General features: G+C 42.8%; 1 protein-coding gene across 1 annotated transcript in view; it reads right to left on the bottom strand.

Moving 5' to 3' along the window:
* LOC121280420 (ADP-ribosylation factor-like 2 binding protein) overlaps positions 1-26,909 on the bottom strand; it is a 167,350-nt gene that overhangs the window by 139,522 nt on the left and 919 nt on the right. The window contains exons 2-5 of the mRNA XM_041192398.1: positions 17,208-17,277; positions 9,001-9,062; positions 6,091-6,197; positions 5,347-5,432 (exon numbers count right to left, since the gene is read on the bottom strand). Coding sequence (XP_041048332.1) covers positions 5,347-5,432; positions 6,091-6,197; positions 9,001-9,062; positions 17,208-17,277 — 325 coding nt within the window. The remainder of the gene's footprint in view (positions 1-5,346; positions 5,433-6,090; positions 6,198-9,000; positions 9,063-17,207; positions 17,278-26,909) is intronic.

The raw sequence follows: 26,909 nt of genomic DNA, 5'->3' as shown, positions 1-26,909 counted from the left end.
GAGAGTGAGAGAAAGTGTGAGTGAGTGTGAGAGTGAGGGAGTCTGAGAGTGAGAGAGTGAGTGAATGAGTGAGAGAACATGAGAGAGTGAGTGAGAGGGAGAGAGTGAGTGTGAGAGAGAATGTGAGAGTGAGTGAGAGTGAGGGAGAGAGTGTGAGTGTGAGAGAGTGATTGTGAGGGAGTGAGGGAGAGAATGAGAGTGTGAGAGTGAGTGGAAGTCAGAGTGTGTGAGAGAGTGAGGGAGCGTGAGGGAGAGCGAGGGAGTGTGAGAGAGTGAGAGTAAGAGTGAGAGAGTGAGTGAGAGGGAGTGAGTGTGAGACAGTGAGAGTAAGAGTGAGAGAGTGAGTATGAGAGGGAGTGAGGGAGAGGGGGAGAGAGGGAGTGAGAGAGAGAGAGTGAATGAGGGAGTGAGAGACAGTGAGAGAGTGTGAGAGAGAATGTGAGAGATTGAGTGAGAGTGAGGGAGAGTGAGGGAGAGTGAGGGAGAGTGAGGGAGAGTGAGGGAGAGAGTGTGAGCATGAGAGAGTGAGGGAGTGAAAGTGTGAGAGCGAGTGAGAGCGAGTGGGAGAGCGTTAGCAATAGTGTGAGTGAGAGAGGAGTGAGTGTGAGTGTGAGTGAGAGTGTGAGAGTGAGAGGGAGTGAGAGGGAGAGAGAGTTAGGGAGATAGTGTGAGTGAGAGAGAGAGTGAGAGAGGAGTGAGTGTGAGAGAGAATGTGAGAGTGAGAGAGTGAGGTGAGTGAGGGAGTGAGAGTGTGAGATCTTAGATATAAGTCTCCAGAGTTAAAAAAAACTTTAGAACTAGAATCTTTCTGTGGATATGCTTAAAATGCCAGCAACGTCTGTGTTGAACTAGGAATCTACAATTGTGGGACAGTTGGAAGAGATTTGAAGGGACAAACTTGTCAGAAGTAAGTGGAAGGCAAGTATCTGACTTGGGTTCTTTTGGGATGTAAGTCAAATGGGTGTAGAAAGAAATCTTAGTTAAGAAGTTCAGTTTTTTTTTCATTCACGGGATGTGGGATTCGCTGGCTGGGCCAGCATTTATTGCCCATCCCTAGCTGCCCTTAAGAAGGTGGTGGTGAGCTTTTTGAGCGTCGTGGGAGCTGCACTCATCCAGGCAAGTGAGGAGTATTCCATCACACTCCTAACTTGTGCCTTGTAAATGGCGGTCAGGCTTTGGGAAGTCAGGAGGTGAGTGACTTGTCGCAGGATTCCTAGCCTCTGACCAGCTCTTGTAGTCACAGTATTTATATAACTAGTCCAGTTCAGTTTCTGGTCAATGGTAAGCCCCAGGATGTTAATAATGGGGGATTCAGTGATGGTAATGCCACTGAACTTCAAGGGGGCAATGGTTGGATTCTCTCTTGTTGGAGATGGTCATTGCCTAGCACTTGTGTGGCATGAATGTTACTTACCACTTGTCAGCCCAAGTCTGGATATTGTTCAGGTCTTGCTGCATTTGGACATGGACTGCTTCAGGATCTGGAGTCACGAATGGACAACATTTTACTGAGTTCTTCAATTGTAGGGGCCTGTTTATCACGCAACACTTCTTTATCCAACCTGGCCTTTAGAACCTGGTCATGAGTCTCCTCTTTGTTCTCTACAGGGGAAGGTCTTGAAATGGGCTTGGTGTGTTCATTGCACAATCATCAGCGAACATCCCCACTTCTGACCTTATGATGGAAGGAAGGTCATTGATGAAGCAGCTGAAGATGGTTCGGCCAAGGATACCCTGAGAAACTCCTGCAGTAATGTCCTGGAGCTGAGATGACTAACCTCCAACAACCACAACCATCTTCCTTTGTGCTATGTATGACTCTTACCAGTGGAGGGTTTTCCCCAATTCCCACTGACTCCAGTTTTGCTAGGGGTCCTTGATGCCACACTCAGTCAAATTCTCAGCTCTTTTGTCCATGTTTGAACCAAGGCTGTGATGAGGTCAGGAGCTGAGTGGCCCTGGCGGATCCCAAGCTGAGCGACAGAAACCCAAACTGGGCAACAGTGAGCAGGTTATTGCTAAGCAAGTACCACTTGATAGCACTGTTGATGACCCTTTCCATTACTTTACTGATGATCGAGAGTAAACTGATGGGCCGGTAATTGGCAGAGTTGGATTTATCCTGCTTTTTATGTACAGGACACAACTGGGCAATTTTCCACATAGCCGGGTAGATGCCAGTGTTGTAGTTGCACTGGAACAGCTTGGCAAGTTCTGGAGCACAAGTCTTCAGTACTATTGCCGGAATATTGTCAGGGCCCATAGCTTTTGGACTATTCAGTGCCTTCATCCGTTTCTTGATATTACATGAAGTGAATTGAATTGGCTGAAAACTGGCATCTGTGATGGTGGGTACATCAGGAGGAGGCCGAGATGGATCATCCACCCGGCACTTCTGGCTGAAGATTGTAGCAAATGCTTCAGCCTTATCTTATGCACTGATGTGCTGGGCTCCCCCATCATTGAGGATGGGGATATTTGTGCAGCCTCCTCCTCCAGTGACTTGTTTAACAGTCCACCACCATTCACGACTGGATGTGGCAGGACTGCAAAGCTTAGATCTGACCCGTTGTTGTGGGATCACTTAGCTCTGTCTATCACTTTGTTCTTATGCTGTTTGGCATGCAAGTAGTCCTGTGTTATGGCTTCATCAGGTTGACACCTCATTTTTGGGTGTGCCTGGTGCTACTCCTGGCATGCAGCTTGCACTTTTCATTGAAGCAGGTTGGTCTCCTGGCTTTATGGTAAAGGCAGAGTGGGGGATGTGCCATGCCATGAGGTTACAGATTGTGTTTGAGTACAATTCTGCTGCTGCTGATGGCCCACAGTGCCTCATGGATGCCCAGTCTTGAGGTGCTGAGATCTGTTCAAAATCTAAACCATTTAGCATGGCGGTAGTAGCATACATGATGGAGGGTATCCTCAATGTGAAGGCGGGCCTTCATCTCCACAACGACTGTGTGGCGGTCACTCCTACAAATACGGTCATGGACAGATGTATCTGCGGCAGGCAGGCTGGTGAGGACGAGGTCAAGTATGTTTTCCCCTCTTGTTGGTTCCCTCACCACCTGCTGCAGACCAAGTCTAGCAGCTATGTCATTTAGGACTTGACCAGTAGTAGTGCTGCCAAGCCACTCTTCGTGATGGACATTGAAGTCCCCCACCCAGAGTACATTCTGCACCCTCGCCACTCTCAGCGCTTCCTCCAAGTGGTGTTCAACATGGAGGAGCACTGATTCAACAGCTGAGGGAGGGTGGTGTGTGGTAATCAGGGGGAATTTTCCTTGCCAATGTTTGACCTGATGCCATGAGACTTCATGAGGTCCAGAGTCGATGTTGAGGACTCCCAAGGCAACTCCCTCCCAACTGTATTCCACTGTGCCACCAACTCTGCTGGGTGTGTCCTGCCGGTGGGACAGGACATACCCAGGGATGGTAATGGTTGTGTTTGGAACATTATCTGTAAGATATGGTTCCGTGAGGATGACTATGTCAGGTCGTTGCTTGACTAGTCTGTGAGACAGCTCTCCCAATTTTGGCACTAGTCCCCAGATGTTAGTAAGGAGGACTTTGCAGGGTCAACAGGGCTGTGTTTGCCATTGTTGTTTCTGGTGCCTAGGTTGATGCCAGGTGGTCCGTCCGGTTTCATTCCTTTTTTGAAACTTTGTAGCAGTTTGATACAAGCGAGTGGTTTGCCAGGCCATTTCAGAGGGCATTTAAGAATCAACCACATTGCTGTGGGTCTGGAGTCACATGTAGGCCAGAGCAGGTAAGGATGGCAGATTTCCTTCCCTGAAGGACATTAGTAAAGCAGATCGGTTTTACAACAATCGTCAATAGCTTCATGCATTAGCTGCATGAGCTCTGAAGAAGAGTCATGCAAACTTGAAATGTTAATCCTGTTTCTCTCTCCACAGATGCTGTCAGACCTGCTGAGTTTTTCCAGCATTTTCTGTTTTTATTTCATATCTCCAGCATCGGCAGTATTTTGCTTTTGTCTTAGAGTGTAAGTAACTGTGATCATTGTACTTTTAGTATCTTTAAAATAACTGACTATTTAAGATAGAGTGTAGTTATGAATATTCATACAGTAGGCGCCTCTTGAAGGGGTAGTACTTTTCTGAATGTTATACAATGATAGCTCATATCTTGCTTTCGATCTACTCTTTAGAAGCAGCCTGGAACCTGCGATTTTCTGCAGAAATCCTCTCCTTCTCTAATGCGACAGCATGCTTTGGTCCAGTGCTCATATCAATGGCGAGTGCTACTTAGTAAAATTTCTTTGTGTTTAATAGTGAATCTGTGGTTTCATTCTTTTACTAAGTAAAAGTACTAGGTTTTCAGGTTTCCAAAAAAATCAATAAAAATGTTGCTGGTCTCTAACAAGGTCATAACACTAGGGATTAAGGTAGTATTTTTAAAAAGTGGAATTGTTAATAATGGAGAAATTTGACATTCAACAAATATTAAAATTACCCATTCAGGGCCAGTGAGGCTGTTGGGCAGTAATTATGAACTTAGTACACTGCTAAAACCCACTTAAATCTCATTCAGCAAGTGTAAATTTTTCAAGGCTTTTACAGCAAGACTGAGTGTGCAAGAGTGGAAGTTCTCAGCTATTCAACGATTTTCAATTGATTTCAATCTGGGGAAGAGGTCAACAGTGTATGCTTGGAGAAGTGCACCATAACTGACAACTTCTGGATTTCCATGTTTAGCAACATGTGTTAATGTCAGAAGTTGCTGTCAGTTTCAGAGCAGTAATGATGGTAATCACCAGACCAAAATTTCAGCTTGCACACTTCTTTCAAAAGAAGCTCTTCTAAAGTCACTGTCTTTTCCTCTCTTGCCTCTCTCCCATCCCTACCCCAAACCACCCCCTCGCCTCCACATTCTTTAAAATATTGATTCATGGCTGCTATATGGCTTAAAGGGATTAGGTCAACATTTGCTACCTTGTCCACATGGCCATTATTAATCCGTGTGCCTGCAGAGTAACAGCATGTCCTCACCTCTGCTGGAAGTAATTGGGCACTAGGACAATAGATAATGACAGAGAGTGGAAACATTGATTAATTTTCACTTCTCTAATCCAACAGCACTTATGCCAATTATAGTGTGTCACCCACCAGCCATGCTGAGGTCAATTAACTCTGCACATTCTAGGGCTTGAACTAGAGGTCCTAGTTTGTATGGCTCAGCTACTCACTTGATGAACTAAGTCATCACAGGAGACCAGAGTTGATTTTTGAGTGCATGAAAGTAACAACATTAGAAAATGCCCCACAGTTCACAAGAACCAATATGTCCCTAGTTGACTACTTCCCCCCAAGTTGCTTAACTTACTGTAGTGATGTAATGAACGTAGTCATGCTGAAGGCTGGTCTCCTCTCTATCAACTGCTGTTCAATGTACTTCTCTAACAAATCAATCTGGGGGGAAGAAAGACATTGTTACTTACAGCTTGCCAAGGACAAAAACATTAAAATGGCTGATCTTATGAGATACTGACAGCTCTCAAATAGTTAAGAAAGAAAATACTGCTGGCCCAGCATGCTGAGCCTGCAACTCACCGAGAGAAAAAAAAACTTGAGTAGTGCAAAACATGTTCTCGCTGTAGCTCTGTCATTTATCCCCATCAAGTAATTAAAGAGCATACATTTGTTTAAAAGAATCATGTGAAACTTTATATCTTTTGAAAGTCAGACCCACTGAACACATGACACAAAGATAGGGAAAATAAATGGCTAATTGTGAAACACAAAAGCCTCCAGAGGAAGATAGCCTTACTTCAAGTACCATTACTGACATCTACTAACACTCGAGTTCCTTCTTGTCTTCAGACAATATTTCTGAGTTTTTTCTCCCTATGGGGCTGTATAAAAATCCATTTCAATTTTCCAGTTTCTCTTACTACTTCATCTTTACTATGGCTCTCACATAAAAACCAAACTGCCATTGGTACAGAATGCTATATGTTTAATAGAACGTTTCAGGAAATTGTAGGTATAATCTATGTCAGTATACATATTCTAGAGCATCTTAAATTGTCAGAGATACCAGAAAACGCCATTAAGGGCAGAGACTCACATATTCTTGGAAAATTGAAGTGTAAATAAGCTTGTTTTCTTCAGTATTCTCAAATTCCAAATAGTATTTATCCATAAAATTTCTCTGTAACTGCTGAAATTCTTCATCTGAAAGAAAGAGATTAAAAGATCATATTTTGCAGCATTAAGTGCCAAGTTTTGATCACCAACTGTATTTGAATACACTGCAGTGCTATCAAACAGCGATATAGAAACTGTTGATGAAGTGAGCAGGATTTTGCAGTCATAGAGTCACACAGTCATTTATGGAACAGCAGGTGGCTATTTGGCCCATTGAGTGCATGCCAGCTCGCTGAAGATTTAATGGCACAATTCTGAAGAGTGTGCAAGGACAGAGGGATCTGGAGGTCCATGTGCATAGATCTTTGAACTTGGCAGGACATATTGAGAGAGTGGTTAACAAAGCATATGGGATCTTGGGCTTCATAAGTGGAGGTATTGAGTATAAAAGCAGGGAAGATATGCTGAACCTTTATAAAGTGCTGGTTATGCCACAACTAGAGTATTCCGTTCAGTTCTGGTAACTACACTTTAGGAAGGATATGAGAGTCTTTCAGAGGGGCAGAGGAGAAGGTTCCAGGGATGGGAAATTTTAGCCACAAGGTTAGGTTAGAGAAACTGGGATTGTTCTCATTGAAGCAAAGGAGATTGAGTGGAGATTTGGTAGATATGTGCAAGATTATGTGCAAGGTTTGGACAAGGTAGACAAGGAGACACTGTTCCCACTGATTGATGGTACAAGGACTAGGGCACACAGATTTAAGGTCTGGGCAAGAGCTACAGAGGGGATATGAGGAAGAACATTTTTACACAGCAAGTGGTAATGACCTGGAACTCACTACCCACCATGGTGGTGAATCAATTATTTCAAAAGGAATTTGGGTAGTTTCTTGAAAGAAATAAACTTACAGTGCTTTGGAGATAGAGCGGAGGAATGGGATTGACTGGATTGCTATGGAAAGCTGGTGCAGACTCAATGGGCTGAATGACTACGACTCTAAACAGTTTCGATAAACATGGCAGGACAGGTGGTGTGCTATGGCTGCAACACATAGGAGTGCATTATGAGTTGCGGAGAGCATTATGATCTCAGTCAACCACACCTGCACTACGTGTCTGCAACTTGAGGAACCTCAGCTAAGGGTTACTTGGCTAGAGTCCAAGCTGCAGACATTGCAGTGTATCAAAAAGGGGGAGAATTACCTGGACATTTTGTTCTGGGCCCTTAAGTTAAGACATACATTACAGTTGATCAATAGTCAGGGCCAGTCGGGTGTGACTGCATGTCAGACAGATATGGGGATCCAGCATTGATGGAGGAACCTCATCCTTTGCCTTTGTCCAAAAGGTACAAGGTATTGCTATCTTTCTTTTTGGAATCATTGATCATCTCTGCTTCCACCACCTTCATGGACAGCAAGTTCCAGATCATTGCCACTCACTGTGTAAAAAAAGTTCTTCCTTGCATCCCCCACTGCCCCAAAACTTACATCTAGTCCTAGTCCTTGTACTATCAGCGAAAGGGAACAGTTCTTCCTTGTCTACTTTATCCAAACCTGTCATAATCTTGTACACCTCTATCTGATCTCCCCTCAATCTCTTTGCTCCAAGGAGAACAATTTCACCTTCTCTAACCTAAACTTGTAGCTAAAATCCCTCATCCTTGGAACCATACTGGTAAACCTCCTCTGCACTCTCAAATTTTTTTGCAAGTATGGTGACCAGAACAGATGCAATACTCTAGTTGTGGCCTAACCAGAGTTTTGTAAAGGTTCCACATAATGTCTCTACTTTTGTACTCTGTACCTCTATTTATGAAGTCCAAGGTCCCATCTGCTTTTCTAACCATGTTTTCTGTCCTTAAACCTATTTTTTTTATCCAAACTGGCGCTGATCCTCCTATTCCATGAGCCACAATTTTGTCAGTCTTTTATGTAGTACTTTGTCAAACACTTTTTTAAAATCCATATAAGGCAACATCTATTGCATTCCCTTAACCAACCTTGGCTGCTACTTCTTCAAAAATGTAATTAGATTAATCAAACACATTCTGCCTTTTACAAATCCATGCTGGTTCTCCTTAATTAACTCACACTTCTCCAAATGCCCATTGATTATTGTTTTTAAAACTTCATCCAGCTTTGAAGTGAAACTAACTGGCTTTTAGTTGTTAGGACTGTCCTTACACCCTTCCTTGAATAAGAGTGTCTCATTTGCCACTCTCCAATCCTCCGGCACCTCTTCTGTATCTAGGGAAGATTGTAAACTTATGGCAAGCTCTTCCGTTATCTTCACCCCGCTTACTTTGGCAACCTTGGATGCAAGCCATCCAGAGCAGGCAATTTATCCACTCCAAGTATAGTGAGCCTTTCCAGTATCTCCTGCCTCTCAATTTTTATCCCATCCATTACTGTGACCGCGTCCGCTTCTGTCGATAATTTATCAGCTTCTTCTTCCTCAGTAAATTCTGACACTAGGTACAAATTATGTATTCTAGCCTTGCTCCATACCTCTAAGCATTTATCACTCTCTTTAACCCGATTAAGACCCACTCCATCTGCTGAATTACCATAGGCAATGATACAAAAGATCTGCCAGAACTATAAAAGGTATTTGCAAGTAAAAACACAAACTCCTGATAAAACAAACTTCAACAGTTGATGCTCTTCCCGACCTTTTTCTTTCATATCTCGAATTAGGTTCCATATAGTACAGCAATGACATGCCAATTAAAAGAACAAACCAAATCTAAGGATTAAGGTATTTATAATGCTGAAAATGTCATTTGGAGTAAAAGGCTGTGAAACCCTTGGTATCTACAATACAAAGTGCGAAAGTGAGGTAAAAAATTGAACTTTAAATTCATTTCTATGTCGTTGTTTTCACCTACCCATAATAATATCTTCTATGTGCCCAATTACTGTATCGAACTCGGCATCAACATCAGATGAACTGGATAAGTAAAGAGATGAAAAAAGGGATATTAACTTTTTAAAAGTGTAATTCATGCATAGTTGTATCATATTAGTATTTATTATATATAATGTATATCTAATTTCCAGAAATGGGCATTGATTCAAACATCTGCATTGAGAGGGGGTCATACTGCATCTTCTCCGACTATGTAAAGCTACATCAGTTAATATGAAAGACATTTTTGTGACATCTCCTGATTGCTGTATGAAAGTTGAGATCCTTCAAACTGTTGCCTGTTTGAAGCTCCCTTCTATTTCTTATCTACAAGCCGCCCGTCAGCGACATTATCTGAAAACACAGTGCTAGTTTTCACATATACGCTGATGACACTTAGCTCTACCTCACCACCACCTCTCTCGACAACTTCACCATCCCTAAATTGTTAGCTTAGCCAAAATGCAGCACCAGATAAGCAGAAATATCCCCCAACCAAACAATGGGGAGGTTGAAGCCATTATCTTCAGTCCCTTCTACAAACTCCATTGCCTTGCTACCAACTCCATACCTCACCCGGGCAACAATATGAGGCTGAACCAGGCTGTTTACAACTTTGGTGACATGTGACCACAAAATGAGCTTCTGACCACATAGAGAAGCAATCACTAAGAATGCCTATTTCCACCTCTAATATCACCTAACTTTGCACCTGTCTCAGCTCATCTGCTGCTGAAACTCCCATCTATGTCTTTGTTACTTCTAACACACTCCTGACCGGCCTCCCATACTCTACGCTCCTAAACTTGCAGTCATCCAAAGCTCTGCTGCTCATGTCCTTACTTACACCAAGTCCTATTCACCCATCTTCTCTGTTCCCTCCATGACCCCGTCCCTCCCTAGCTTTGTAATTTCCTCCAGCCCCACAACCCTCAAGTATATCTGCACTCATCTAGTTCTGGCCCCTTGAGCATCCCTGATTCTAATTACTCTACCATTGTTGGCCATGCTGTCAACTGCCTAGGCCCCAAGCTCTGGAATTCCCTCTCTAAGCCACTCTGTTTCTCTCCCTCTTTTTAGATGCTGCTTAGAATCTACTTCTTTGACCAAGCTTATGGTCATCTGCCCACATATCTCATCTCCTTTTGGTTTGGTGTCAAATTTTGCTTTATAATCCTCCTGTGCAGGATCTTGGGACATTGTATTATGTTAAAGGTGCTATATAAATACAAGCTGTTGCTGTTCCTACAACCAAATCAGATGCAACTTGCCAGCAGCTTGCTACGTATTCTGAGTTTTAAAAACAGGAATGAGAGATAAAATTAACCTTAAGGGTAAGCAGTAATCAAGGATTTGCAGCGTCCACACAACTATCTTCCTCTCTGGCAGTCTTCTGTTTCGTGAGACAATGGGTTGTGCCTTGGTGATCAGCTAGGTGTTAAACATTAACAGAATTACCTGGAAAAACTCAGCAGGTCTGGCAGCATCGGCGGAGAAGAAAAGAGTTGACGTTTCGAGTCCTCATGACCCTTCGACAGAACTTGAGTTCGAGTCCAGGAAAGAGCTGAAATATAAGCTGGTTTAAGGTGTGTGGGGGGGGTGGGGGAGAGAGAGAGAGACAGAGAGGTGGAGGGGGTTGGTGTGGTTGTAGCGACAAACAAGCAGTGATAGAAGCAGATCATCAAAAGATGTCAACAACAATAGTACAATAGAACACATAGGTGTTAAAGTTAAAGTTGGTGATATTATCTAAACGAATGTGCTAATTAAGAATGGATGGTAGGGCACTCAAGGTATAGCTCTAGTGGGTTTTTTTTTATTTTATATAATGGAAATAGGTGGGAAAAGGAAAATCTTTATAATTTATTGGGAAAAAAAAAAGAAGGGGGAAACAGAAAGGGGGTGGGGATGGGGGAGGGGACTCACGACCTAAAGTTGTTGAATTCAATATTCAGTCCGGAAGGCTGTAAAGTCCCTAGTCGGAAGATGAGGTGTTGTTCCTCCAGTTTGCGTTGGGCTTCACTGGAACAATGCAGCAAGCCAAGGACAGACATGTGGGCAAGAGAGCAGGGTGGAGTGTTAAAATGGCAAGCGACAGGGAGGTTTGGGTCATTCTTGCGGACAGACCGCAGGTGTTCTGCAAAGCGGTCGCCCAGTTTACGTTTGGTCTCTCCAATGTAGAGGAGACCACATTGGGAGCAACGAATGCAGTAGACTAAGTTGGGGGAAATGCAAGTGAAATGCTGCTTCACTTGAAAGGAGTGTTTGGGTCCTTGGACGGTGAGGAGAGAGGAAGTGAAGGGGCAGGTGTTGCATCTTTTGCGTGGGCAAGGGGTTGTGCCATAGGAGGGGGTTGAGGAGTAGGGGGTGATGGAGGAGTGGACCAGGGTGTCCCGGAGGGAGCGATCCCTACGGAATGCCGATAAGGGGGGTGAAGGGAAGATGTGTTTGGTAGTGGCATCATGCTGGAGTTGGCGGAAATGGCGGAGGATGATCCTTTGAATGCGGAGGCTGGTGGGGTGATAAGTGAGGACAAGGGGGACCCTATCATGTTTCTGGGAGGGAGGAGAAGGAGTGAGGGCGGATGCGCGGGAGATGGGCCGGACACGGTTGAGGGCCCTGTCAACGACCGTGGGTGGAAAACCTCGGTTAAGGAAGAAGGAGGACATGTCAGAGGAACTGTTTTTGAATGTAGCATCATCGGAACAGATGCGATGGAGGCGAAGGAACTGAGAGAATGGGATGGAGTCCTTACAGGAAGTGGGGTGTGAGGAGCTGTAGTCGAGATAGCTGTGGGTGTCGGTGGGTTTGTAATGGATATTGGTGGACAGTCTATCACCAGAGATTGAGACAGAGAGGTCAAGGAAGGGAAGGGAAGTGTCAGAGATGGACCACGTGAAAATGATGGAGGGGTGGAGATTGGAAGCAAAATTAATAAATTTTTCCAAGACCTGACGAGAGCATGAAGCAGCACCGAAATAATCATCGATGTACCGGAGAAAGAGTTGTGGAAGGGGGCCGGAGTAGGACTGCAACAAGGAATGTTCCACATACCCCATAAAGAGACAGGCATAGCTGGGGCCCATGCGGGTACCCATAGCCACACCTTTTATTTGGAGGAAGTGAGAGGAGTTGAAGGAGAAATTGTTCAGCGTGAGAACAAGTTCAGCCAGACGGAGGAGAGTAGTGGTGGATGGGGATTGTTCGGGCCTCTGTTCGAGGAAGAAGCTAAGGGCCCTCAGACCATCCTGGTGGGGGATGGAGGTGTAGAGGGATTGGACGTCCATGGTGAAGAGGAAGCGGTAGGGGCCAGGGAACTGGAAATTGTTGATGTGACGTAAGGTGTCAGAGGAATCACGGATGTAGGTGGGAAGGGACTGGACAAGGGGAGAGAGAAGGGAGTCAAGATAACGAGAAATGAGTTCTGTGGGGCAGGAGCAAGCTGAGACGATCGGTCTACCGGGGCAGTTCTGTTTGTGGATTTTGGGTAGGAGATAGAAGCGGGCCGTCCGAGGTTGGGCAACTATCAGGTTGGAAGCTGTGGGAGGGAGATCCCCAGAGGAGATGAGGGCAGTGACAGTCCTGGAAACAATGGCTTGATGTTCAGTGGTGGGGTCATGGTCCAGGGAGAGGTAGGAGGAAGTGTCTGCGAGTTGACGCTCAGCCTCCGCGTGGTAGAGGTCAGTGCGCCAGACAACAACAGCACCACCCTTGTCAGCGGGTTTGATGACTCCAGCATGATGCCACTACCAAACACATCTTCCCTTCACCCCCCTTATCGGCATTCCGTAGGGATCGCTCCCTCCGGGACACCCTGGTCCACTCCTCCATCACCCCCTACTCCTCAACCCCCTCCTATGGCACAACCCCTTGCCCACGCAAAAGATGCAACACCTGCCCCTTCACTTCCTCTCTCCTCACCGTCCAAGGACCCAAACACTCCTTTCAAGTGAAGCAGCATTTCACTTGCATTTCCCCCAACTTAGTCTACGGCATTCGTTGCTCCCAATGTGGTCTCCTCTACATTGGAGAGACCAAACGTAAACTGGGCGACCGCTTTGCAGAACACCTGCGGTCTGTCCGCAAGAATGACCCAAACCTCCCTGTCGCTTGCCATTTTAACACTCCACCCTGCTCTCTTGCCCACATGTCTGTCCTTGGCTTGCTGCATTGTTCCAGTGAAGCCCAACGCAAACTGGAGGAACAACACCTCATCTTCCGACTAGGGACTTTACAGCCTTCCGGACTGAATATTGAATTCAACAACTTTAGGTCGTGAGTCCCCTCCCCCATCCCCACCCCCTTTCTGTTTCCCCCTTCTTTTTTTTTCCCAATAAATTATAAAGATTTTCCTTTTCCCACCTATTTCCATTATATAAAATAAAATAAAAAAAAAACCCACTAGAGCTATACCTTGAGTGCCCTACCATCCATTCTTAATTAGCACATTCGTTTAGATAATATCACCAACTTTAACTTTAACACCTATGTGTTCTATTGTACTATTGTTGTTGACATCTTTTGATGATCTGCTTCTATCACTGCTTGTTTGTCGCTACAACCACACCAACCCCCTCCACCTCTCTGTCTCTCTATCTCTCCGCCCCCCACACACACACCTTAAACCAGCTTATACTTCAGCTCTTTCCTGGACTCGAACTCAAGTTCTGTCGAAGGGTCATGAGGACTCGAAACGTCAACTCTTTTCTTCTCCGCCGATGCTGCCAGACCTGCTGAGTTTTTCCAGGTAATTCTGTTTTTGTTTTGGATTTCCAGCATCCGCAGTTTTTTTGTTTTTATCTAGGTGTTAAACATTGCCTGGTGTGGCTCAGGAGCCCCACTCGGGAATGGCAGTCTCTGCTGCATTTTCTGCGGATGAAGACAGGGGGCTAAAAAGGTACACGATTTACTGGCCTGTTTTCTCTGGGCCTCTGAGCGAGTCGGACTTTCCATTTCTCCTTGACTTTTCCAATGTCCCTCCTAACAGGCAGTCCCTGACCATTAGTGGCTATCTTCCAGCTCTCTGTGGCTGTGTTGGTGTCTGCCATCTTCACCTCTCACTTGCAGGTTTCCTTGTAGTGGAGGCATTCACCAGGTGGTGAACTAGTGGCCAGTTCACTGTACAGAAGGTCTTTGGATATACAGCCGTTATCCATCCAATGACGTGACCAAGCCATCACAAACTTTGTTGGCTTTGTAATGAGTGTATGCTGACAGAATTAAATATATATATATATATATATATATCACAGAATGACAGTACAGAAGGAGGGCATTTGACCCATCATTCATGTGCTGGCTCCTTGAAAGAGTTCTCCAATTAGTCTCAAGCCCCCCCTCCTCCCTCACAGTCCTGCAATTCCAGTTTGAAAGTTATTATTGAATCAATTTCCAGGCAATGCATTCCAACTCTTTGCATTTCGCCCCCCCCCCCCCCCCACCTCTCTAGACAACTTTACTGTCGCTAAATGATCTAGTTCGTTTGCCAATTACAGAAGTCTGTATCCTCTGGTTACCAACCCTTCTGCCATAGGAAACAGTTTCTCCTTATTTACTGTATCAAAACCCTCCAGGATTTTGAATACCTCTATCAAGTTTCCCTTTAACCTTCTTTGCTCTAAGGAGAACAACTCCATTCCTCTATTCTCTTCACAAATCAATCTTTCAACCCAGAGACCATTCTAGTAAATCTCTACATCGTCTCCTAGCCCTTGACATCTTTTCTAAAACATGGTGCCAAAAATCAGAAACAATACTCCAGCTGGGGTCTAACCAGTGTTTTACGAAGGTTTAACATAACTTCCTTGTTTTTGTACCCTATGCCTCTGCTTATAAAGAGGATTTCATATGCCTTTTTAAACAGCCTCTCAACCTGTCCTTAAACCTTCAAAGGTCTGACTACATATACCCCCAGGTCTCGCTGTTCCTGCACCCCCTTTAAAAATGTATTAGTGTAATCAGTCGTTCTAGTAATAAATGAATACTGTTTCAATACTGGAGAAATTTTAGTGTTTAAGTTTAAAATTGACCCAATATGAATGTCAGAATAAAGTACATTAAAATTGTTGTATCATTTGAGAGAATATATATGGTAGCTATAACTGATAACGGTGTGCACATTGAAGCAATATTCTCTTTGTGATGATTCAATTATATTCCAGTTTTCATCAAAGATGGACACCAATTTGTGACATTTAAGAATTAATTTTAATGCAATTAAGATTCTTCATTAGAAGGCAGCTGAAACAAACAGCCTGAAAGGAAAACAACGTGATCAGAGTGTAGCCAATAACCCTGTAAGAAGATATGGATGTGTCACTATGGAATGGTAAGATACAAGATGAGTAAAACCATGCTAATGGCTGTTGCAGCTTGTGAGCAAAACTCAGAATAAAAGAGACATCAACAACATGGATATGAAATTGGCTGAGTGACAGGAAACAGAGTAGTGGTTAATGGATGTTTTCTGGACTAGAGGAAGGTTTGTAGTGGAGGTCCCCAGGGGTCAGTATTGGGACCCTTGCTCTTCCAGATATATGTTAATGACCTAGAACTTGGTGCACAGGGCACTATTTGCAGATGATAGGAAACCTGGAAGCATTGTGAACAGTGAAGAGGATAGTGTAGAAATTTCAAAAGGACATAGACAAGTTGTTGGAATAGACAGACAAGTGGCAGATGAAGTTCAATGCAGAAAAATGTGAAGTAATTAATTTTGATAGGAAGAGATAATATAAATTAACAGGTCCAATTCTAAAAAGGGTGCAGAGGGACCTGTGTATATATTTGCACAAGTTATTGAAGGTGGCAGGACAGGTTGAGAGAGCAATTAAAAAAAGCATACAGTATCCTAGGCTTTATTAATAGGTGCAGAGAGTACAAGAGCAAGGAGGTTATGCTGAGCTTCTATAAGACACTAGTTCAGCCTCAGCTGGAGTATTGTGTCCAGTTCTGGGCACCGCACTTTAGGAAAGGTGTAAAGGCATTAGAGAGTGTGTAGAAAAGATTCACGAGATTGGCTCCAGGGATGAGTAATTTCAGTTATATAGTTAGACTGGAGAAGTTCGGACTGTTTTCCTTGGAGGTGAGAAGTCTGAGAGGAGATTTGATAGAGGTATTCAAAATTATGAGTGTAGGTAGGGAACTATTCCCACTCATGAAAAGATCAAGAACAAGGGTGCACAGATTTAAAGTAACTGTCAAAAGACACAAAAGTGATATGAAAAGCTTCTTCATGCAGCAAATAGTTAAGGTCTGGAATGCACTGCCTGAGAGTTGAGCATTCAAAAGAGAATTAGACTGTTATCTGAAAAGGGAGAATATGCAGGGTTGTGACAAGGAGGGGAATGAGCATTAGGTAAACTAGGTCAACTCACTGCAAGATGCCATGGGCCGAATGGCCTCCTTCCCCACTGTAATAATTCTGTGATTGCGGCTGGTGTCCTACTGCCTGACAACTGTTATGAGGATTGGCTAGAAGTGAAAGTAAATTCCTGGCTGTTCTTGTTTATTTTCCCTTTTGGAGTGCCTAGTCATCTTTTTGGTAGCATTTCCATTCACATGATTACAATGGGATATGATTAAAGTTTAGTCCATTTAGTTTTTTGCAGTGTCCTGAAAGTCATGAAAATTTCTGTTTTAAAGTTAAATGTACAAGACAACATTTGAGTTTGGAGATATTTTAAGAGATGGTGGTGCTGATCTTTACAAAATCTGAGATAAAGAAAGCTGCTTGAAAAGGGAAGCATAATAATTCCCAACTAATGACCACAAAATAGATAGAAACTTGATGTTTCTATCACAGGAGTAACATGTGCCATGGTATTCTTATTTCGATGTATATTTAACATGATTAAGTTTATATGAAGGAAAGTTTGATTATACAATTTCTGTTAGGGTTCAAAAGGACATTCTATGAGTATAGGAGGCTTTTAGAAAAATTGGTTATTTATATGCTTGTAAAGGTCACTGGAGGGCACCAAGTGATGAATGTTACATAATGCAGGGTGTGTTGCAATGCAGTTTTTGTAAACTTGTCATTGAAAAAATATCCTTTTGCTGTTTCCTGTTATTGAGGCCATTGAAGAATTGCAGAAAGATTTGAGTTCTTGAAATATTCTAAATCCAGGGCTCACATTTTGTACTCTAAATCCTAACAAAGTAACTCGATGACAGAAGGTTACTTACACAGATATAGCAAGATTGTCATCCTCCGTATCCTCCATTTCTACCACTCGATCTCCAGTACCAAACAGAACTATCCGAAACAAAAAATAAAAGTCAAAGTAGGCCAACCTCTCATTTGCTATATATAATAAAATCCAATTATTCATCTGTAAATGTGTAAGGTTAGAAATTGCAGTACTGTAATATGTAAACTGTACAGCTGGTAAGTTGCCTCAGGTCAGGTAAGAATCAAAAGCTGGGAACGGCTTCCTGATTCCTTAGCGGAATGTTGCCCAATTCATTGCTCAATGTGGAATGGTGCCATACAGATCAGGATGCTTCAATCTCAACTCTGTGCCCAATTAGCTGGTTTCAGCAAAGCATGTATGACAGGGGCTTCAATGGACCACGATGGAAAAGTGTGAACAGGGAGGAAGAGTAATAGACAGAAAAATATATACATGTTGATAATGGGTCAGGACAAGCTCAGATTTGGGGATGGAATGAGTTGATTAGAAGCACAGCTGACTGAAATAATTGCTAAAATCAATAACAAGATTGTTGCACTACCTGTAAAGCACTGGGCTACTCAGATGCCTTCAACATCTAACCAACACATGCATTTATAAGTGGAGAGAACATACGGCCATCAGGTTTTTAACAAGGCTATTTCAGCAGACCAACTCTCCTCATGCTCGAACCAGAACAGCAGTCAGGCTGACAAAATACATCATAACACAATTCTCCCATTTCCCCCTGTGAGTGAGGTACTGTGTCACTGAGCTGCTCAAGAGGGAACCCTATACACCAGCATCTAGTACTAGTCTGGATGCTGACTGAAAGACATCCAAATTGTGATTTTGTCATGACTGGCTGGGTACTCCTGTGCACTCAGTACTTTGACTGACATTCAGAGCAATCCAAGATGCCTACATAGAATCCACAACACAGAATTAAATTTTACTCAGCTACTAATACCACACTGGTAGCAGAAGGAAAGAAATCCTCTGGTACTATACCTTTTTCTAATGAACTATTAAATATGAGTATTAATGCCTTATGCCTTTAAATATATTTATCTCATTACTCATCTCTTCATTCAATGTCATATTTACCTGTTCGATTTCCCTGATAAATACTAAAGCAAAATAATTATTTAATATTTTTGCTATTGTTACCTTTAGTATTATCCTGTCTATTCTTTAATGGTCTTATTCCAAACAGAGCCTACCTCTTTTCATTCATGTGGTTGGGGCAATAATCCAGAGGTCATTACCCTTGAGGTCCTGCCTTTAATTCAGAGCCTGTCTCCTGACACTCTTAACAGGATTGCCCTGTCCCTACCTATGTCATTTGTTCCAAAGTGGTCCACTACAACTGGATTTACCTCCTCCCTTTCCAAGTTCCTCTCCAGCTGCTGTGAGATATCCCTTACACTGGCATCAAGTAGGTGATACACACTTCGCTATACTTGTTGTTCTTCATTGCAGAGGACGTTAACTATCCCCCTAATTGAGTTTCCTATTTTACTACCACATTTCTATTCTGCTCTTTTTCCCTGAACAGCCTTCTAAGTCTAAGTCTAATGTGCCTTGGTCCGCGTTGTGGTTGACCTCCCAGCAGTCTTTCTTCTTGTCCTCACAGGTTGCTGTAAAGGGTCAACATTAGAAGCATACATGATGCTGATGTAATAATGATGACAGATCACATGACTAAGAACGAAGCAAGGTCTAGAAGGAGGAGAAGCTCCAGCCTCGTGTAGCGGTCCAAATGTGTAAATACTTACTATAAATAAAGAGTAATAGCTTTGAGAAACTACATACTTGAGCAGCAGCATGCTTTGGGAGAATAGACAATCCCTTGTTACGACCAGTCCCCACGTATGGTCCCCCAATTTGTTATGATCATGGATGAGATACCCCAAATTGTTAACTTCCTGAATGTGACCGCAACTTTGTTTTGCTCCCAGGTGAGGAGGAATGAGCTGTCTCCCCTTCTTTATTCAACCAGCAATTGGTTGGTCGCAACAAGGTTCATTTAAAAGGGATCCCTTCCCTCATGGATACCCTTTACCCAGTCCAAATTTATTTGTTTTAGAAGGAGCCAATTTAACCAGGCTTGAGTAAAAGAAAGAGTAAGTTTATTAGTTAGTAAAAACCCGAGAAAAAAAATCATGAAAACGCAACACACATAAAAACAGATTAGAATTGAGAAGTTGAGTCCAAAAATAAAAGCTAAAAATAAGATATATGAATCAGTCTTTGGCTTGTCCGTGAATACATTGCAAAATGTTGCGGCCATTAAGTTGTGATTCCGGTAGAGGTGACTTTGGCAGTTAAGCAATTGCTTTGGAGACACTTGGTTCAGCAGGTTAGCTGAAGGAGTTGTCCTGTTTCCTTTTTGACTGTGGCTTTGTTGACTTGCCTCCAGCCATAGAGAGTGAGAAGATTTTTATCTGCAAGCTGCAGGGGTGCCTAGTTGCTGTTGTCCTGCTGTGATGTTCATAGCATACCAGAACTAGAACACACCAATCAGGTTGGCCGCTGGCTTTTTGGCTGCTTTTCGTGTATTCCTGGAAGGGAAAAACAAACATCTCTTTTGCCCAGGATCTGCTTTCTTATAACTCAGAACATGTCCACATTCTGAGACATAACTCAACAGAAGATGGTTTCTGCTGAGATGGTAATCAGTCTCCATTGTCTCTATAACCACAGGAGATTAAAGTTCAGTCTTATGTACTGCATTTCTTCCTTTCAAGTGTCTGTCTGAAGTAGGCTTGTCATCTTTTTAGGTGCGACATTCCAGGGCATCTCTGGATTAGTTGGTCAAATATAACCCACATAGGAAGTTTCCAGAAGGTGGTTATGTTACAGTCTCAGCCAGCTTTTCCTGTATGTCCTTTTTTAAAAAACACGTCTTCCTCAAAATGTTCAATATACCCGAAAGTAATTCAGGGCTTTGATCTGCTGTCGTGACACCCCAAACCCCCGTCTAGATCCCGACCACACAACAAAACATGGTGGCTGTGAGTTAAAGACCCAGAAATCCATGAAAAGATACAGAGCTAGCAAACAAATAGAGTCTCGAAGGAAGCTCACCAAGACATCAGAGTAGATACTGCATGAGACACAGACCTAGAGACTGGATAGCAGTGAGTACAGGCCCAATGCAGCAAGTAGTAGCACAGAAGCAGGAACAATTCCAGGGCTCAGCAGAAGCACGGAATCCACACTACCATTCCCAGAATCTTATTGCTGAGTACAGAATGCGCGCAACAGACCCAGAACTGGAGAAAAGTTTCACAAGGTACAGAATTGCTTCAGGATTACACAAAAAAGATAAAAAAGACCAGGTGAGTACACTACTTTATGTAGTAGGATCTATTGCTGACAACATCATAGCAAGGCTGGGGTTGATGAGGCTGCAACTCCAAGTCCTATGAGCTTTTGACTCTTATTTCAGTGTCTGTCAGAATTTAATAATAGAGGGATAAATTTAATAAAAGAAAGCAAAGGCCAGGCAAAAGCATGGATTCGTTCATCATGATCTGTCATGAAGCTATTAATGTATATAACGTTATTGGAAATTATTTTTTAAAAAAATAGAGGGTTAGTCTGTGAGTGTGTCTTAATTGGATTAAAGCCAGCTAGCCTAGGTGCTTTGATATATACTAGTTTTGAGAAGTAAACAGAGAAGTAGAGGTACATTTGTATTTTGTTGAATAGAGCATTCAAGAAGGGGAGTGAAATCCGGCATCTAGCTAGCAGAGACCAAGCAATGTTTATATTACTAATAAAATTGGTGCTATGAAAGGGGTTTTATTGTTAGAAGAGGCGGGGTTTAAAAGAGCTGGTGATACAATGAGAATTTACATTCAGTGAGGTGTGCTGGGTATAACCGATAGCAGTTTTGTGTGTGCAAAGCGGTTGTGAGTGTGCAGAGTAGTTTTGTGTGTGCAGAGCAGAGGCAAAGCCTGAGGCAAAGATCAAAGCCTGTAAGCCTACCATTGTGTCTGCAAAGGAACCAACGTGAAAGGGACCTCATTTTGAATTTGTAAGGTGAAAATGCTTTGCCTACTTAAAGTCTATGGGTTGCTGTTGCCTTAATGGAGATTAGTTTGGGAATTTGTTAAAAGTTATGATGGTAGTAGTTTGCAGCCATAAGGCATAGAAGTAGGCTATTCGGCCCATCGAGTCTGCTCCACCATTCAATGAGATCATGGCTGATCTGATAAGCTTAAACTCCACTTTCCTGCCTTTTCCCCATAACCCTTGATTCCCTTACTGATTAAAAATCTGTCTATCTCAGCTTTGAATATACTTAACGCCCCAGCCTCTACTGCCCTCTGCTGTAAAGAATGCCACAGATAGACTACCCTCTGAGAGAAGAAATTCCTCCATCTGTTTTAAGTGGGCACCCCCTTACTCTGAGATTATGCCCTCTGGTCCTAGGCTCTCCAACAAGGGGAAACAACCTCTCAGGATCTACCCTGTCAGGCCCCCTAAGAATCTTATATGTTTCAATAAGGTCGCCTCTCATTCTTCTAAACTTCAATGAGTACAGGTCCAACCAACTCAGCTTCTCCTCATAAGAAAATCCCCAGGATCAACCTAGTGAACCTCTCTGGACTGTCTCCAATACCAGTATATCTATCCCTAGATAAGGGGACCAAAACAGTATTCTAGGTGTGGTCTAACTAGTGCTTTGTATAGTTTTAGGAATACTTCCCTATTTTTATACTCCATTCCCTTTGAAATAAAGGCCAACATTCCATTTGCCTTCCCTATTATCTGCTGAGCTTGTATGCTAGCTTTTTGGGATTCATACATGAGGATCCCCAAATCCCTCTGTGCTGCAGCTTTCTTCAGTCTTCATATATATTTAGCTTGTGCAAATTAATAAATGTCTCATATATTGTGATATAAAACTTCAAGAACTGGTGGTCTGATTCCTGAATTCAGAGTTGCACCTCAAACATACCAAATGAAAATATAGGTTATGACGTTTGTTTAAAGTTTCCCTCTGGGATTTTCAAATAACTCAGCTTTACCAACTGCTGTGTCATAACAGATCTCTATAGGCCGGTAGGGAACTATGATTAAGAATTTTAAAGGGTGAGCTGATTCTTGACAAAGCATTATCAGGTCTCTTACAGACAAGAGAGGATTTAACACGAGGTAAAACAGTGCAGATTGTGAGGCAAATGAAATTCATGAAACAGAACCGGGCATTTGTTCGTGGGGAAGGAGAGGTCCTGTGGAGAAAGTAAAGAGAGACCATTCAGTTTGTAGGCCGTAGAATAGAAAGCACAGCAAGCCTAAGCCCACCAAAACAGGACAAAGCTCACCAAGTGCCAATTTTGAAATGTCTTTGGTGTGGCAGGAATAAACCACACAAGCAAGAAGAATGTCCAACAGTGGGTTGGGGGGGGATGGTGTAGTGTCATTGTGGAAAAAAAGCCACTTCAAAACTGTTTGTCACTTGAAAACACTGACAACCTGTGAAAAGAGGGAGAAAATTTTAAAACAGTCACATACAAGAAGTGGAAGAACCACAAGTAAAGGAACTAATTTTCCTGGGGGACGTAAATAATACAAACAAGCATTGGGCTATTAAACTCGAAGTGGATGCACCATTTCTGTTTTATCGAATGAAGTCAAATGGCTCAAACAGATTGCATTGCAATCCTCATCTTTCAAATTACAAGGTCCTGGTGGGACAAACATAAAAGCCAAAGGCCAATTCATGGCAAAGCTGAAATATATACATCAAGAAATCCTCAAACATCTCTGTCATTCAAAATCAAGAATGCTCTCTACTAAGCAGAAAGGTATGCCTGAAACTGAAATTAATCAAAAAAGTGGACAAAGTTGCTGATGAGAACTACAGCAGCACATTTCAAAATGAATTTCCAAAATCGTTTACAGGCCTAGGAAAACTAGAGGCTGAGTACCACATCACCCTACAAGTTGATGCTAAACCAAATTGCCCCTTTACACCGAGGAAAGTCCCTCACCCATGCTTGGACAAAGGACAAAGTCAAGGGTGAAATTGAAAAAATGCAGCAGCTAACAAAATGTTGTTCAGGAATAGTTATGGTCCCAAAGCCAAAAGGCTTCATAAAAATTTGCGTGGATTTAACTCAACTAAAGAAGATCCTAGGAGACAATCAAAGGTCTATAACTCTTTACTATGGGCATGTGAAGCAGTGGTATTCCGCTGGCATGGCTCAGCCTAAGAGAGAGTGCGTGGAAGAAAGCTTGAATGTACATGGCAATCCAAGGAAGAGAAGTATAGGAAGGAGAGTTTGAACGCTGGAGGTGGACCTTTTGTAAGGCTTCTGAGAGAAAGCGCCGGTTGCGAGAAGATTCCAAAGCAGGTTCTTCGTGAGTGGAGATAGGAAACCCTCATGCGAAAGACAGAGTTTAGTGAGACCGGTTGGCTCACAGTGTGACAAGCGTCTGGGGGAAGTTGATGAGGGATCCATAGCATCCATTTGGGGTGGCATCTGTCACTTGATTTCAGTGTGTGGTGAGCCTGACCATCAGTTTCCTATTGGTTCACACAGACTGTGTACTTGCTGTGAATATTAGAGTATAAGGTAGCTTTTGTAATGCGTTATCCTTATGAATCTATATATATCTGTAAAGGTATAATTGTGGGTGAAGGAGTATTGTAATATAGTTCATCTTTTCTTGTTGAGTAAATGTTTTATTCTTTTAAAAGTTCAGCAGCTGATTCCTGTGAATCTGTTCAATAGCGATTCTCCATGTTTCTAAACAAAAACTAAAAGTTAGGATTTATCAAGCCGGGTTCCACCCTGGGATCTGGTTTGTAACATCCACTGGGGATCATAACTTCGTCAAGGAGTTTGATGCATATACATCCTTAATCACTCAACACTTATCAGCTACTGCAAAAAAGTTGCAGGAAATAAAACAAGCCCAGCAGCAAAATTAAGAATATCTCCAAGTCTGAGAATATTGTAAGGTTGGTTAGACTATACCCCCACAAATCTAATACTTTGAGCAGCGCAAGCACCTGTCAACTTACTAGTCTTCACCAAGAGAATAGTCACGCCCAGAACACTTGGCCTTGATATTCTTCAAAGATTTCACCAAGGTAATCCAGGAATAGCAAAATGATGTGCGAAAACACAGCAATCTCATGGCCAAGCTTTATTCCTAGCTTGATTTCTAACTGTCTTACTCGTGTCGTAAGCAGCCAGGAACAAAAACTCAAACCCAATATCACCACGAGAAGGTAAAACAGCACGAGGGAGAAGAGAGGAGCAACCAGGCTTGGAACTTTATTCACAGGCTTTTAGCACGTGAGTTACTAGTGCTGAGGCCCAGGGAGAGAGTATGGGTTCGAGACCAACAGAAAGGAGGCACAATCATTAAAAAAACCTCCACAACCAAGATAGTACAGGATTGAGACAGACCAGGTTACCATAAGGAGATACGCAGCACCTTAATATCCTTGGAGAGAAAACCAATAGAAATGTGTGCTTACTACTCAGATTCTGAAGAAGAAGAACGACGAACATAGGATATAGGAGCAGTAGGCCGTTCAGCCCATTAAGCCTGCGCTGCCATTCAAACAGATTATGGCTGATCATGTGCCTCTTACACCATTTTTCTCATGACCCATACACCCCTTGTTGTCATTAGTATCCAGAAATTTATTGATGTCTATCTTGAACATGCTCAATGATTGAGCTACCACAGCCCTCTGGGGTAGAGAATCACAAAGATTCACCATCCTCTGACTTAAGAAATCCCTCCTCATCTCAGCTTTAAATGCACTGTCCCTTATTCTGAGACCGTGTCCCCTGGTTCTAGACTCGCCAGCCAGGGGAAACATCCTAATCACATCTACCCTGTCATGCCTTATCATCTCTCATTCTTCAAAACTCTATAGAGAATACAGTTCCAGTTTCCTCAATCTCTCTTCAAAAAACAATACCACTGTCCCAGGGATTAGTCTGTTGAACCTCCGACGCACCCTCTTTCTATGGCAAATACATCCTTCCTCAGATAAGGAGAAGAAACTATACACAATAATCCAGATGCGTTCTCACCAAGACCCTATAGACTTCCTACAGCCACTCAGGAGAAGAACACTCACACCAACAGAGGGAGAGTATGGAATATCCTTGGCCTCAAAAGGAGATCAGAATAAGATCAGGGAGATTGGTGGAGGCACCTCAGAGTTAATCATGTGAAGTCCGAGACTTTTGGGGGGAAATGTAGGAGGATGTAAGTATGATGGGGATAAAGTCTTGGTAGGAGATGTAGATTAAAGGGTCAACATCAGAAGCATACATGATGCTAATGTAATAATGATGTCAGATCACATGACTGAGAAGTACACAAGATCTGGAAGGAGGAGAAGCTCCAACCTCATGTAGAGGTCCAAATGTGTAAATACTTGCTGTTAATAAACAGTAATAGTTTTGAGAAACTACAGACCCAAATAGCATACTTTGGGAGAATAGGCAATCACCAAAACCCCTGTCTAGACCCGACCACACAACGAAACAGTAGCGAGTATATCGCACCAGTTGTACAGGACCTGTGTCTGCTGGACCTCCCACTCAACCACTCCTAAATCCTCACTACTTGGTGCCCTTCCTTGAACCTGTCCTTCCCTTGGGGTGTGACTATATTCTTGATAAAACTGCCCAGAAACTCCTCCCCCTCTCTCAGGTATCAGAGTCTGTTATTCTCACGCTCCAGCTTAAGGACTCTGAGCCAGAGATTCAGATGGAGACATCTCCTACAAACACTTTTGCTCGGGATGGTCCTGCTGTCCACAAACTCCCAAATTATGCAGTCCAAACACAGCCTGCTCTGAGATACTGTAGGCTAGCCTTATTTTACTTATTTACTTAATTAATTGAAATCTTTATTTAACAGTTATTTGTAGTTATATCAAGTAGTTTAACTAATTAAGCTATAAATTTAATACAGTACTTATACTTTCCTGGTTTCAAATTTAAACTACTCCGCTAGTTTAGAGAAAAAAAGGAAACTTTAAAACTTACTAATCAATCATCCACCTGTTTACCTAATGAATGCTTCTGGACTCAGTTCTTAGGTCTCACTGTCTCCCGCTCCCCTATTGGACGACTCCCTGTTCTGTAAAGAACAGAACACCACCTCTTCCCCCATTGCACCAAATTCCCTCACTCATCAAATTCTCCAAATTGACTGATTACTGTGTTGCAGCTGTACTCTGTCGAGCTGGACTCCATGCTATTTACTTTTTGTATAAGCAAAAGCTCCTGTATTTATACCAGCTGAAATTCCAAAAACCTGAGTTAAGCATTGCATACTAGGTAAGCAGTTCTAACTAGCCACCTGATTAACCATCTGTGCAGGTGCCTCTTTACCAGTCAGTAAGACTGAAAAAAACTACAAGTTAAATTAACTTAAATTAAGTTAAATGCTAAATGTCAACTTGGCTAGATTTTAGAAAGAGATTGACCCTTAAAATTCTTGCACTTATCAAATTGCCCAAGTTAAGTACTCTGTTGTAACAGTATGCCACCATGCTGGACTTTGTGCTACTTCTGGTCACCCGAATGTTTTATAAAGACTCATCGTAACTCATTGCTATTGTACTCAATGCCTCTATTTCTAAAAGCCATGAACCGCCTTCTCAATCTGCCCTGCAACATTCAATGATTTGCAAACATAAATCCCCAAAAAAGCTCTG

This window comes from Carcharodon carcharias, chromosome 7 (genome assembly GCF_017639515.1).
Source record: "Carcharodon carcharias isolate sCarCar2 chromosome 7, sCarCar2.pri, whole genome shotgun sequence".
Classification (NCBI taxonomy): Eukaryota; Metazoa; Chordata; class Chondrichthyes; order Lamniformes; family Lamnidae; genus Carcharodon; species Carcharodon carcharias.
This window is presented reverse-complemented; position numbering and strand designations above follow the sequence as displayed.